The sequence below is a fragment of the Sceloporus undulatus genome, chromosome 3 (assembly GCF_019175285.1).
Source record: "Sceloporus undulatus isolate JIND9_A2432 ecotype Alabama chromosome 3, SceUnd_v1.1, whole genome shotgun sequence".
NCBI lineage: Eukaryota > Metazoa > Chordata > Lepidosauria > Squamata > Phrynosomatidae > Sceloporus > Sceloporus undulatus.
Window position 1 is genome coordinate 145,008,774 of NC_056524.1, and position 15,373 is coordinate 145,024,146.

The 15,373-nt window shown below is 41.4% G+C and overlaps 1 protein-coding gene across 1 annotated transcript in view; it reads right to left on the reverse strand.

Annotated features, from left to right (window-relative positions):
- PTPN20 (protein tyrosine phosphatase non-receptor type 20) overlaps window positions 1-15,373 on the reverse strand; it is a 58,413-nt gene that overhangs the window by 34,748 nt on the left and 8,292 nt on the right. Inside the window, 4 exon segments of the mRNA XM_042458436.1 lie at window positions 1,100-1,162; window positions 2,507-2,722; window positions 4,679-5,013; window positions 12,292-12,382. Of these exon segments, the coding sequence (XP_042314370.1) occupies window positions 1,100-1,162; window positions 2,507-2,722; window positions 4,679-5,013; window positions 12,292-12,382 (705 nt within the window).

Below are 15,373 nucleotides of genomic sequence, written 5' to 3' on the forward strand. Positions count from 1 at the left end.
CCTCCTCGGCCTCTGCGGAAGCCGGGGAAGGAAAGGAGGCCTCGGTGATCGCCCGCGGCCTGGCCCTTCCTCCGTGGCCTCCGATCGCGACGAGGCCCGGGGCCCAGGCGGGGAGGGAAAGCCTCCTTAAGTGGAGGCTTTCCCTCGCCGCTTGGCCTCAGCTCCCCTCCGCGGGAAAATGTAGGACAAAATTTTCAAATGTAGGACACTTTTTTTTGTCCTACATTTTTCCCGTTTTGGAGGTCCGGAGTTATGGCAAAACTAGTTGTAGAAGATACTAACCATACAGATTTCAAAACATTTGGTGAGGCTTTAAAGATAGCAACTTTATAAATTTAGCTGAAATGAAAAGAAAAATCTCATACATTGAGAGGATGTTCTATAATAAATTCTGGAGATGGGTGTATATAATATCTCCTTAGTTATAAGCAGCACTTAATCTTCCAAATGCGAAAATAACGTGATAAAGTTTTATTTGGAAATAATACTTTTGAGACCTACAGGGCATGTTCCTTGGAGGATGCCATCCCTTTTCTGGTGAACTTTTTACAGGGCTGAGAGTGAAAATAAGGGATGAAGCAGACCGTCTTGAAGGGGCAGCATCATGCTGCTCCTGAAAAAGCTGGGTGGGCATTGCGGCAACTGCACACTGACAGTAAAATGCAGTGCCTTTTTTCACCTGAAAGAAGCCATTTTTTTCTGCAGTCGCCACAGCTTTTCGCTGCTCCTGCAGCATGCAGCATGTAAATGCTGCACCGCCAGGGCACTGAAAAGCTGATCCCCATGCGGGCAGTGGGGTGGCATGACGCCAGCTTCAGAGTGGCATCAGGACATGTGTCATGCATACACCGTGCCCCCAAGTTGCTGGGAGGCTGGAGCTTCGAAGCGCTCTGTTTCGGCTCTAAGTGTTCTATAGAAAAGGGTTCCAGGTTCCTGGTGCCTCTCAGCAAACACAAAAGCTTTGTTTATAGCCATAGTTAAATTAATGGCTAAGGTCCTTTTACATAAAAAGATTATATATCTAGCCTAAATTCCCAGACTTTCAGTTTGGTGTGTCTTAATTCTATACGTTTTGTGGAAAGAGACTCAGTGTCCTTACCTTGGTTTGGATCATGCCAAATCGCTGATGTCTCAGATGTGTTACAATCTGCTTGATGTCAAACTGCAAGAAAGAAAGAAAGGTTATTTATATCTAGAATCTATATAGAATATGTCATTATGTATTTTTTTTAGCTTTTTCTAATTTCTATAGAACTTCTATAGAATTTTTATAGCATGTTTTATCTGTTTTTGTGTTATTTTGATATGGCCTAAGGGCTAATCAATAAACATTGATTGACTGATTGATTGATTGATATGTCATTAGATCAGCCCATGGGGTGTTTTTTCCTCCCTGCGCCTATTCTGTAGGCTGCACCAGCAAATTTCAGCATGCCTTAAGTGATGTGATATCACTTCTGGCCACCATTCTGGCCAACATTTGACATTTTTTCTTTTTTCTTTTTGGTGTGTTTTAAAGGAGGTGCGAGTCTTTGTAAGGTTAGGGAAATAAAAACTCTGTATTTTTAGACACTTTTGTCCTGTTTGGGGCTAAAAAAACCTGCTTGAAAATAGCCCTCAAAAAAATAATAATGGAGGGGTGAAGGTGGGACTCTGGCCTGGAGAGCTTGATGGGGGCATGCAGTCCACAAGCCACACTTTACCCACACCTGAATTAGATACAATATTTAGTTTATATAATCGTTTAGAAGGATAAATTCTTCCAACTCACTAAAGGCTGGGTGGGAAACCTGCGGCTCTCCACATGTTCCAGATTGCAATTTCTAGCAGCCCTAACCAGCATAGGCAATGGTGAAGGGTGATGGGCAGTGCACCCCCCACCCCAAATCTTAAAGCCATGTTACTCAATTTTGTTTTAGTGCAAATCAGTGTCATTACACCCATGTTGCAGATAGATGGCATAGATAACTAGATGCCATCCTGTGAGTTAAGAGCATCCCAATTCATACTTCTACAGTACACTGTATCTTCCATCAGCTCATGAAGCCTGTTTTCCCCCACTCCATTGAAATCACACTGCTCCTATATGCTGCCTATATCAGTTATCAACAACTTAGCTCAGGCTATTAGATTTCCATAGGCAGTTGTTTGGACGTGTCTGTCTGTGTGGTGCTTTTACGTGATTATACAGAATGTCGTAAAAGACCATGCAGCTAATGATGGGATGGAGGTCATCATTAGGAGGGGAGATTATAGATAACGTCCCAAGGGTCAGAAACTAAATTAGTTTACTCCACAATTTAATAACATTGGCTTTCTCAATTTAACTAAATAATAACTAAGACAGAAATTTATTATCGATATTTTTTTTATAGTTTAATTCTGATGTCAAGAAGTTCTAGGCTTATTTTTGGAAAATGACTTTATATTAAAATAATCTTCCTTTTTCTGTAGCAAAAGAAAGAAGGAATTATTCACTCTTTAAAATGAGTTTGGATGAACATACAGACATATCTTTTTCTATGTAGCTCAATAAAATATCCACACAAAGTAGAACCCCACTCCTTCCAATCCCAGCACTGCAGTGTGCAATGATAGGCCCTGACTGGTGAACTTTTCTCATGTAACGAACAAATTTCAATAGATGTTCTGATGCCATGGGAGTGCCATGGTCTGGCCAGGTTGTAAACTGGAGGTGTTGCACGATGCGCCTCTCCAGTGTCTGCAATAGAAAAAAGCAACAGGGGTTTGTTATGTCAATATGAACAAGTTCTTATACAATTAGGAATAGGAATTGCCTCATTTAAAGTCAGAATGAAGACAATTTATGAATTTAATTTAAATGAAAACATTTTGTTACCCTGGGACTAGGCCTCCGATTGATGCCCGTCATATTTTTATATCAAATTAATATTAAAAGGGAAGATGACTTAGGCATGACTCCACTGTGGACACCTGACCTGCTTACACTTGGAAAAATTACTTAGGGCTAACCAGGGTGTAGAAGGCACCCACCATGATGGGATTCCCTAAGGATCCAGCATAATCCCTTTTGCCTGCTGTGAGAGGATCATAGTCAAAGTAGGTGATTGTTTGTGATTACCTAGAATAGGGAAGCATTGACAAATCCCTGTCTAGTACATTCACAACAATCACCCAACTATCTGCTTCTAGTCTAAACCAGCACCACCCCGGGAAACCATTTAGCAGAGCTAATCCTTTCAAGCTTTGGTTTCTGCCCCCAAGACACAATTCCAGGTATATACAGTGGGGCCTCTGCATTCGCGGCCTTTTTTTGCGCGGCTTTGAGCGTACGCGCTCAAGCCGCTGGGCGCGTGTGGAGCGGAAGGGGCAGCACGTCCCATTCAGTTGAATGGGCGTGCGCGCCCATTGCACCCCACGCACCTCCGCACCGCCGTGCACGAGCCCCATTGTTTACAATAGGGGTCGAACATAGGCGGAAATCGCCATACGCAGCGGGATCCGGAACGGATCCCCCGCGTATGGCAAGGTTCCACTGTACTATAAAAAAGCTAGTAAAACAGCCCTTCTTTGGTCTAGGTCTAGTTTGCAAGCAGGCAGGTATTGTCAATTTGGCTAGACTAGGCTCCTCAATATGGTAGCTAACTCCCCTTGCCGCAACGACTACTGAGTCTTCTCTGTTCCACACTCCCATCAATTGGAATAAAGATCCTTGTTGGTAATGCATCACCATTAGCAAGGCCTTAAATCTATTCCACTTCTCCCACCATTGTTTCACTAGTCTTGTCTGTATGTGTGGGTGTATGTATGCTTGTGTGTATTGATTATTTCCTCTAATAAAATTACAAAACCTATCAGAATTTGCCTCTGGAGTTCTATGTGATTTGGACTTGGTATACAATTGGGATACTATCCTAAGGCTGCTATTACCCTGGGCATACTATAACTCTCCTGTGAGCTAATATTAAATTCCCCTAAGTTTTATTAATTTGTAGGTGTCCTCCCTGGACCCCAGAAATTTGGGTAACAAGTTCACTCACAATCCAACCCTAATGTTAACACTGGAATCTACTGATACTTCTAGCAAGGATATTCTAGTAGTTCTCCACTCCCTCGTTGTCTTTTATTTGTCAAACAGCTGGAACACCTGCTACTGACCATTCTTCTTTCCTTTTCTGGTCCTTTGATAGCAATGTCATGGGTACTAGGGAAGTCTGATTTCTCTGGCTGCAGAATTTGTTGTATGGCTATGTGTACCTGACTCACAGAACTGATAAACCAACAGAGTCAGGAAAGGCGATTTCTCTCATACATACAGGACTTCAGATTGCATAAGGAAGTAGACTTGCAGAAGGTTCAAGAAAGACCAAAGAAAGCTTTTCCCTATTTTTTCAAAGTTTTTGTTTTGCTAGTATCATACAAGTGGCTGCTAGGCCAAGAGATCATTTTAGTATCATACAAGTAGGCTAGGCCAAGAGAATACCAAGCATGCATTCCAAAATGCTTTTGATTAAAACAAGGATTAAATGTTTTGTCTTGCATAAACCTTGACACACTATTGCTAGAGTATTTGGCATTAATTAATGCCACAAAATAAATACTGAATAAACAAATATGATGTTCTAAAATGTGCAAATGTGTAAAGATCAAACTTTGCATCAGCAGTACTTTTCTTGTGTAATCAGTGTATCCATACCTGTTTGTTCGTCACTTCTATTATTCTAATAACAAAACAATCCAGGATCTGATAGTTATCCAGTCGCAACTGAAAATGGGTCAAATTAACAGAATCATGGGGAGGCTCAGGCCAGTATCAATGGCATTTAGATATTCCATGCTCAGTTTCTCTTGTAATCATTGCAATTACATTGGAGTGGTTTTCCCAGACCATTTGCCAGAAATCATTTGTGGTGCAAGGTAGAGGACCTTGGGTAGAGATGTAAAAGTGTTCTTCTTTACCCACTGGAAAACGAATGTAACTGGCATTGATGTAGCCCTTCATCTCTCCAAGGGGAACTCGTGTTAAATCATCTAGAAAGAAAGAGAGAACGGGCCTAAGAGGCTTTTAATAATAAGGATCAAGAAAATTCATGAAAATTATGAATAAGAAATTTCAATTCATAAACAAGGAAATGTTAGGGCAATTTTAATATGTTTAATATCAGTTTTGTACTTATTCAGAATATCCCTGTTTACAGGTTCCGTTTCCAAATATGGATACTTTCCCATCAAACAATCAGATTTCTTTCTAATTTGTTGAATCTTAGACTGTGTCTACACTGCATAAATAAAGCAGTTTGGCACCATTTTAAATGTCACCATTCAGTGCTATGGACTTCTGTGATTTGTACTTTTGTAAGATATTTAGCCTTCCCTACCAGAATGCTCTGGTGCCCTACCAAACTACAAGTCCCAGAACTCCATAGTATTGAGTTATGAAAGTTAAAGCAGTATCAAACTGCCTTATTTCTGCAATGTGGCTATCCCAGTGGGAAAGGCATGTGCAGGGATTGATCTTCCTTTCTCTTTTCCCGGTTGGATAGCTGCATAGAACATAACTATCCCAATTGGGGATAGTTCCTCCTTCCCCCTTTTCCGGTGGGGTGCCTGGAAGACAGCTATCCTGCCAGGAAAGGGATGGAGTTGGTGTGTGCAGCCTTCCCAGCTGCTCCCTCCCTTCTGAGCTTTCCTCCACCCCACGGGGAAAAGCCCGGGAAGGAGGAGGAGGACTGCATGTGTATGCGGCCATGACCTCGTTAACAATCAAAGCCATGAGTTTCAAAGCCGCAAATGTAGAGGAGCACTGTATTAACTTGTATGTTATTAATGGAACTATGCTTCTCTTTGACACCACCACAGCAAACAATTAAAAACTGTGCTAGAGACAGTCTCTCTGGGTGCTTGGATATTTCCCATTACCTTATTAAAATAAGTTAATTGAACAACAAGGAAAGGAAAGAAAAGGAGGCAGGAAACAAAAAGTGGTTGTAAGATTTTATTCCAGCCCTAGGATCTGCAGAATCCTAAGGCCTTTCATTCATGACTCATGGCTCTTAAAAGTATATAAGCAATGGGGAGAAAAAGCCCTACCTCACCCTACCTGCAAGGATGCATCAGTTGTACTGCCAAGAAATTCCCTCCTGTCACTATAGGCAGGATTCTTGAAATAAGCATTCAAATGAATATTATTATTATTATTATTATTATATTTATTTGTATCCCGCTCTTTTCCCAGGATTGGGACTCAGAGCGGCTTCACAGCATTAAAAACAGTACAGTCCGCCCTTGCCTTATGCGGGGGATCCGTTCCGGACCCCGCCGCGTAAGGTGAATTCCGCCTATGCTCAAGCCCCATTGGAAACAATGGGGCTCATGCATGGCGGCGCAGTGGCACACAGGGTGCCACGGGCACACATGCCCATTCATTTGAATGGGACACGCCGCCCCTTGCATTGCGCACACGCCCCCTGGCTTGAGCGCATATGCTCAAGATCGCATAAAGCGCGTCCGTGTATAACGTGGGCGTACTGTACAATTAAAAACATAAAAATAATTTAATTTAATAATAATAATAAGTAAATTAAAAAGAATTAAATTATTACAATATTAAAACAGATAGTTATTAAAAGAATAAAACATATTTTAAAAAGAAAAAAACTATGAATAAGAGGAAGAAAAAATGGTCCAACATCCCAGCCTGTCCTTATAGCAATTCCTTAAATGCCTGTGTGAATAGGTAGGTTTTCACCTGCCAGCGGAAGGCCATCAAGCGGTCTCAGACTGGATTATTTTTCCAGTGTGTTGGTCCATAGTAAAAGATTGGAAGAAGAATTAGATTTGGACATATTGGAAAGCCTGTAAGAATGACTGGAAACTACTTTTAATGGAATGTAAGAGGATTGAACCAACCTTTTTTAGCTGCTCCATCACATTGTTGACTCGTGTTCAACTTGTTATCTACTGGGACTCCTAGATCCCTTTCACATATACTGTTCTCAAGCCAGATGTCTCTAACCCTGTATCTGTGCATTTCTTTTTTTCTCCCTAAGGATAGAACCTTATATTTCTCCCTGCTAAAATTCATTTTGTTCATTTTTGGCCCAGCTTTATTAGCGTCATTTTTAATTTTGATCCTGTCCTTTGGGCTATTAGTGACTCTTCCTAATTTAGAGTCATCTGCAAATTTAATGTGTGCCCTCTATTCTTTCATCTAAGTCATTGATAAAGATGTTGAATAGCACTGAACCCAGGACAGAACCCTCTGGTACCCCATTGGTCATTTCTCTCCAAAATGAAGAGGAGCCATTGCTGAGCATCCTTTGGGGCCAACCAATTACTAATCCACCTAGCAGTAGTATTGTCTAGCCCACATTTTACTAGCTTGTTTGCAAGAATACTGTGAGGGATTTGTCGAAGGTGGCCCACTGGCCTAAAACGTGGATTAGGATGCGAATTAAGGGGGCATCGTTTTCATTTAACCCCAAATCTGATCCCCATTGCCCCAGAATCGTTCCCATTCAGTTTTGAATCTGATTCGGGTTTTTATTGTATAATCAGAATTATATGCCTATAAACTGTTTTAAAAAACAATAGGTTTAAAGCGGTTATTTTTGCTCCTGGGGTCCAATTCGTGGTATCCAAATGGGAACGACAAGGGTGTCTGGATTCAGGAACCTGGAGATGGGAGGAGCAGCGTTCAAGGGGCTGGCCTGGGGGTGGTCACCCTCTTTGTTCTCTTTTCTGCATCGCCAGCACTATCGCCAGCAATGGGGAGGCAAAGGGATTTGGGGTGGTTAGAGGCTCGTTCTCTTCTTTCCCAGAGAGACTATGAGAAGACACAGAGAGCCTGGACACCCAGGTGCTTTAAGTGGGGGGACAAAGCCTTTTCTTCTCTCTTCCCCAAAGAGTCTATCCCCACTGAAGCCCGCTGCCTTCCCCCCTTGAATCCGATTTGCCAAGTCTGGGCTTTGAATGCAGAGTCTCTCTCCACTGAAACAGTAGGTTTTATATTTGTGGTGTGTGTGTGTATTATATATATATATTCCAACTCTGGACTTTGGATGCGAATCTCTTTCCACTGAAACAGTAGGTTTTATATTTTGTGTGTGTGTGGTGTATTTCAAAGTACATTATAAAGTAACAACTTTTTTAATTATGAAAAAAACTACATCTGTAGTTCAAAACCCACTCTAGAAATAATACAGTTTGAGACGCTTTAATCTGCCCTGGCTCAGTACTAAGGAATTATGGGAACTGTTGTGTTTGTGAGACTTTATCGTCAGAGAGTGCTGGTGCCATAATAAACTACCATTCCCAGGATTCCTAGCACTGAGTAATGGCATTAATATGGGAGACACAGAAGAGCAAGGGATTTAGGACGAATAAAGGCTCCTTCTAGTCTGGGGAACACAACAGAAGAGTCTGAATGCAACCGATTTTTATTGGCTGCCCCACCAAAAAACAAACAAACCCAAGACTTGTGACATGATTGACAGCTTGCAGACCAAAATGGGAACGGGGAGCAAATTAATCCGCTTTAAAATAAAGCGATTTAAATAAATGAGAACAAAAACAGGGTCTAATGAATCGAGGTAATTTGCCCCTTTTCGTAATGGAAACGATGGAAAAAATTCGAATTATTCCCAGAACATAATCCAAATCAGAATCGAGCCAATATAATCCGTTTTATCTGCCAAATGGGAACACCCCCAAAGGCTTTACTGAAATCAAGATGTGGCTACATCCCCAGCATTCCCTACCAAGCTAGCAAGCTTATATATAAAAAAGAGAGATCAGATTATTCTGGCATGACTTGTTCTTCAGAACACCCATGTTGACTTTTTGTTTTATTGACATTCTTTTCTGAATGCTACAGACTCTGCTTAATGATTTGCTCTACACAATCTTCCTGGTATTGATGCCAGACTCAACTGGGCATCAATTGTTTGGGTCCTCTTCTTCCCCTTATGAAGAAAGAAAAGGACATTTGCTCTCCTGCCTGCTGTGATTTTCTTGTTCTCCAGGAATTCTCAAAGATTATTGACAGTGCCTCTTCTGCCAGTTCTTTTAAAGCTCTTGGACGTATTCATCTGGTCCTTGGAAGGTTGCATTCGTTTAGATTAGATTAAACCAGGTTCTTGTACTATCTCTTAATTATTTTGTGCTGGCATTTCCCCTGCAATTTTTCCTCAGGTTTGAGCACCTTTCTCCTTAGAGAGATGACTGAGGCAAAGAAGGTGTTGGTAGTTCTGCCCTTCTCTGTCCCCTGTGAGCATTTGCCATCCCTCTCCATGCAATAGTCCTAACCATTTACTTCTTCCTTTTGCTACAGATATAACTAAAAAAGCCTTTTTTTATTCTTCTTAACCTCTCTAGCAAGCCGAAGTCATTCTGCACTTGAGCTTTTCTGACTTTGTCCCTATCATGCTAGCTATTTGTTGAATTCCTTTTGGGGGATTTAACACTGTTTCACATTCTTAAACATTTCCTGTTTGAAACTTAGCTCAGTTGAAATTTATTTAGACATCAATCGTGGTTGTCTGAGACATCTCCAATTTTGATTCCTCACTGGAACTGTTTAAGATTGTATATAAATAGCTGATTCCCTTGCTGCTTCCTCACCTGTTGGACAGTGAAATTGTCGCCAGTGTGAGGAATTTGTTGGACCTTAAGTTTTTGGCTGAGATTGATTTCCGCCAAATATCAGGATATTGAAGTTACCCATCACTATTACATTTATCCTTCTGAGTGTGTGGCATCATTCAGTTCCTCAGTCTGACTGGTAGGTCTGTAATAGACTCCAAAAACATCCTTGTTGTTTCCTTCCGCTTTAATTTTCTTCAAAGGTTAAACATCTTTAACATATTAATGCTATTCTTACTTCTTTCCTGTTTTGGCCTTTTTTTCTTAAAAGGTTATCCCTCAATTACTACATTCCAGTCATGGGTTATATTAATGTATGGTAATCATGTTGCGATTATATGGTATTTGCTTTGCTGTTCTAAGAGTTCAAGTTCATCTTGTTTTTCCCATGCTCTGTGCATTAGTGTGTAGAGACATCCAAGACTATGGGCTTTTGCTCCTAGCTACCTGTGTAAAGTTTATTTTCTCTCTCCTGTTGGGTCCTGCACTGTTTGTCTTGTTCCCTCTATAATAGTTTGATTCCCATCCTTAATGAACTCTTGCCCTCCAGAGTACTCCCTCCCCCACATAACTTAGTTTAAAGCCCTCCTGAACACATTTTTGGCATTATTGGCAAAAACATTTCTGCAAAGTGGTGTGAGGGGCAACCCATCCCTTGCCAGAAGTCCCCTCTCTTGAAACCACAGACCATGATCCAAGAATTGTTCTTGGTTGAAGCATCTGCAGAGCCAGTTGTTCACATCCAATATTTTCCTTTCCTTTCCGGAACAGTGCTCTTAAAGTGGGAGAAGAGATGAGATCAGAACCTGTGCATTCAACTCTTTGAGCTCCCTACCTAGAGCCTCATAATCTCTCATGATATTCTGAAGTCTGTGCCACGTTGGTTCCCATGTGGACCATAGATTCATAGAAAAAGGACAGGGTAGTGGTTAGTAGGCTTAATAAATCTTGTCAGCCTCACTGTCACATCACAGACTTTTGCTTCAGGGAGACAACACACACCTCCCAAAACATCCTGTCAGGCCCTTCTGAACCTCTCAGCAAGGAGTCCCCCCATGCACCTACTTCAAGGCAGTGGCTATTTCCTGTGGTAATTCTACCAATGTCTCCTGCTGTTTCCCGGAGGACTGTCCCTGGTGCTCTTCCTCATCATCCCTGATAAGGGAAAGAGCTTCAAATTGATTGTTTAGCTGCACACTCTCACAATGACCTGTTTTCCTACTTCTATCCATCACATGTCTGCAACTGTCTACCCCCTGTGTATTGGAACTGACCCAGACACTTCTCCTGTATGTTCCCCATGCAGGACAATCTGTTCTGCTCTGTCAGGAAAACCTCTTGCTTCCTCTTGCCTCTTGCTTCCTAATGTACCTTGCCTCCAGCTGCTGCAGCTCCCTCCGGCTGACAGGGCTTCAGCCACCGCCTCCACACTGTCCCTGAAGCCAAGCCTAGGGCAAACATCTCAGAGAGGGAGGAGGGAAGAGTGAGTAAAGAAGGAAGGAAGGAAGGAAGGAAGGAAGGAAGGAAGGAAGGAAGGGGGGGAGAGAGGGAGTGCTTCAGTCCAGTTGTCCCCAGTGGCAGCACAGCTGTGTGCATGCACCACCACTGGGGACAACATGGGCTTGCCATCCGTGGGTGCTCAAATCCATGGATGGCAAGCCCACAGATATTGAGGGTCCAATGTACCCTCAGCTATCTGTACACCACAATGTCTGGTCCAATTTCAACCAACTGTCCACACACACCAGACTGTTTTGGCTTTTCCTCAATCAAACAGATCTCCTTATCTTCCTCTGATATATCTTGAAGCTCATATCCTTTTTGTTCATATCAGATCCTTTCTGATCATATCAAATCTTTTTTTATGAGATCCCACTGCTTGACAACAAAATGTCAGTCTACCCAAGTCTATCTTCACATGCAGGTAACAAAGGTAGCAATGTTGACCATACAGCAAAGTACTATAATGTCCAAAGTTATTGTACTTTGCTATATGGCCAACATGGATACCCCTGAATATGTTTCCTGGATGTGAAGATATCATATTTTAGATGCTACACGAGAATCCTAGAGAGAGCCAATAGACTGGGATTTTACTATTTGAAGTTTTTACCTCCAACAAAGGTAAAGCGTGTTTTAAACATTTGGACTATATTTGGCATGTTTTACCAAAACAGCACCTAAAATTTTCCTGCAACAGCATGGAGGCTTCTCTGGAGAGAATCAAGGTTCTCTGCCTAACAAAGGGGGTTGTGCCCTCACAATGGATGGAGATATCTTGGATCTCAGAGGAAGTACCCTTTTACATTGCTAATGGAATTCACATTTTATCTCTGGGACTTTGAAATGCCCAGTGCAACATAGCCACTCCTCTTTTACAATTTTTAACAATTTTGCCTGATGAAGAAGCCAGTGGAGCTTCAAAAGTTTTCATCATGTATTTTATGCATTTTTCTTGGCTGAATAAAGGTATCATGGTTTTATCGATTTTGGATGTTATTGTACTTTGCTACATGGCCAACATCATCATGCTGGAATATATAATGGAACCTAGTTAAACTATTTAAAATTTATTTCTGAGCATGGAATATGTAGCTCTGCCCTAAAAGTCAAATATTTCCCCTGTATTTCCACAGAGCTATTATGCTTATTGTTGAGTTTGCTTACATGGGAGGATATCTCGGTATCTGTTCTTTTCCCGATTTTCTGGTGCTTTGGCAATTTGGCAGGCATCAAGTGGCTTGATATGTTCTAATTCCTAAAATGAAGATAATAGTAAACATAATTACTTCGCAGAAATATAACCACAGTGGAATGATTTTATACATAGGTGTGCACCAATGCATTTGAAGCACCCATCTCTCCTTCCCCATCAACAGAACAACTCAAGGTTTATACAGAAAGTGAACACTTAAGATAAAATCATCCAAGCCATCGTATTCCCCATCATAATAATAAATAAATAAATAAATAAAACGTTTATTTGTAGCCCGCTTTTCCTGGGTAGATCAAAGCGAGTAACATAACTGCACACAGTGTGCAAATTACAGACAACAATCAATACATCAATATAAAAACAATTAAAACAGGATTAAAAAATTACAAAGCTAAGAACATACAAACTAGCTGATTTAAGAGTGCATGCGCAATGTGCAACGGGGAGAGTACAGGTGTTACATTCATCATGTATGAATGTGAAAGCTGGGCAGTGAAGAAAGAGGATAGGAAGAGTATCAGTTCATTTGAGCCATGGTGCTGGAGAAGAGTGCTGACAGCAAAAGAGTCCTTCAACAGATCAAGCCTGAAATTTCCTGGGAATGCAAGATGATCAATATTGAGACTGTTGTACTTTGGCCACATCAGGAGAAGGGATGACTTATTAGAAAAGAGAACAATGCTAGAAAAGGTAAAGTAGAAAGAGAGGAAAACCACACGACAAATGGATAGAATCAATCATGGAGCATGGAGTTTCAGAAAGTAAGCAGAGCAGTGGAGGATAGGGGGTTTGGATATGTCTCATCCACATAATCACCATGAGTTGAGCGCTATGACTTGAGGGCTGTCAATAATAATAACAACAAATTTATATTCTCAAATTTAATTTGTTGGTTATTATTTTCTTTCTTTTTAATTTTTTATTATAACAAAGACAGTAATAACAATAACAATAACAAATACAATACATCTCTATATACCTAAAACAAACATCTAGGGATAACAAATCTCACTAAACTACAAATCTAACTAACTACAATCTAGATCAAAGGAAGTAATAGTGCCACACTATTCTGCTTTGGTCAGGCCCTACCTGGAATACTATGTCTAGTTCTGAGCACCACAATTCAAAAAGAATGTTGAGAAACTGAAGCATTTCCAAAGGAGAGCAACTAAAATAGTGAAGGGTATGGAAACCATGCCTTATGAGGAACAACTTAGGGAGCTGGGTATGTTTAGCCTGGAGAAGAGATGGTTAAGAGGTTATATGATAGCCCTGTTTGAATATTTAAAGGGATGTCAGATTGTGGAGGGAGCAAGCTTGTTTTCTGCTGCTCCAGAGACCAGAGAGGTTTGTGGGCCTGACAAGATGTCTCGGGAGGTGTGCTGTCTCCCTGGGGCAAACATCCGTGATGTGACGGAGAGGCTGACAAGACTTGTCAGTCCTACTGATCATCACCCCTTTCTTTTGATTCATGTGGGTACCAATGATACTGCAAGGCATAGCCTTCAGAATATCTTAAGAGATTATGAAGTTTTGGGTAGGAAGTTGAAAGAGGTGGATGCACAGGTTGTCATCTCCTCTCTTCTCCCAGTTGAAAGGGCATGGTCCAGGAAGGGAGAAGAAAATAGCGGATGTAAATAACTGGCTCCGTAGATGGTGCCGCCAAGAACGATTTGGATTTTTGGATCATGGTCTGAGGTTCCATGAGGAGGGACTTGTGGCAAGGGATGGGTTGCATCTCATGACAGTTGGCAAAAACGTTTTTGCCAGTAGTCTCAAGAAATTGATCAGGAGGGCTTTAAACTGAGTTATATGGGGGAGGGACACAGTATTCTGGAAGCCAAAAGGGCTGGAGAAAATAGGCAAACTGACACAGAGGGAACAAGGCAAACAGTGCAAGGACCCAAAAGTGAGAGTCAAAAAAACTTGCACAGGCAGAAAGTCAAGAGGACACATGGTCTGCGTTGTCTCTACACTAATGCACAGAGCATGGGAAACAAGCAAGATGAACTCAAACTACTAATACAACAAAGCAAATATGATATAATAGGCATCACTGAAACCTGGTGGGATGAGTCTCGTGATTGGAATGTGGAAATAGAGGGGTTTAACCTTTTCAAGAGAAATAGGCCAAACAGGAAAGGAGGAGGAATAGCCCTATATATCAGGAACATTTACACCAGTGAAGAGACCCAGGACATCAATCCTGGAAGCCAGGTAGAGAACATCTGAATAAAAATTAAAGGGGAAGGAAACAACAAGGACATTATTGGGGAGTCTGCTACAGACCCCCAAAGACTGAGGAACTGGATGATGATTTTCTAGAACAGATAACCACACATTCAGAAAAGAGAGATGTAGTAGTGATGGGTGACTTCAACTATCCTGATATTTGCTGGAAGTCAAACTCAGCCAAATCCTCAAGGTCTAGCAAATTTCTCACTTGCCTTGGAGACAATTTCATTGTCCAAAAGATGGAAGAGGCAACAAGGGGATCAGCTATTTTGGATCTGATCCTAACCAACAAGGATGACCTAATTAATGGAGTGCACTTCCTTAGGTGGAAGTGACCATGTTCTCCTGGAGTTTGTTATACAGTGGAAAGGAGCAGCCAGGCATAGTCAGACACACATCCTAGACTTTAGGAGAGCAGGTTTTGGTAAACTTAGAGAAATACTGGGGTTGATCCCATGGTCAGGAATACTAAAAGAGAAGGGAGTTCAGGACGAATGGGAATTTCTCAAAGGAGAGATACTGAAGGCACAATTTCAAACAGTTCCAGTGAGAAAGAAAAATGGGAGATGTCTCAAGAATCCAGGATGGATGATTAAGGAACTTTCAACTGAGCTAAGTTTTAAATGGAACATGTATAAGAAATGGAAAAATGGGGAATCACCAAAGAGGAATTCAAACAAACAGCAAGCACATGTAGGGGTAAAGTCAGAAAAGCTAAAGAACAGAATGAGCTCAGTTTTTGCCAACTTGCTAGAGAGGTTAAGAACAATAAAAAGGGCTTTTTTGGATATGTCC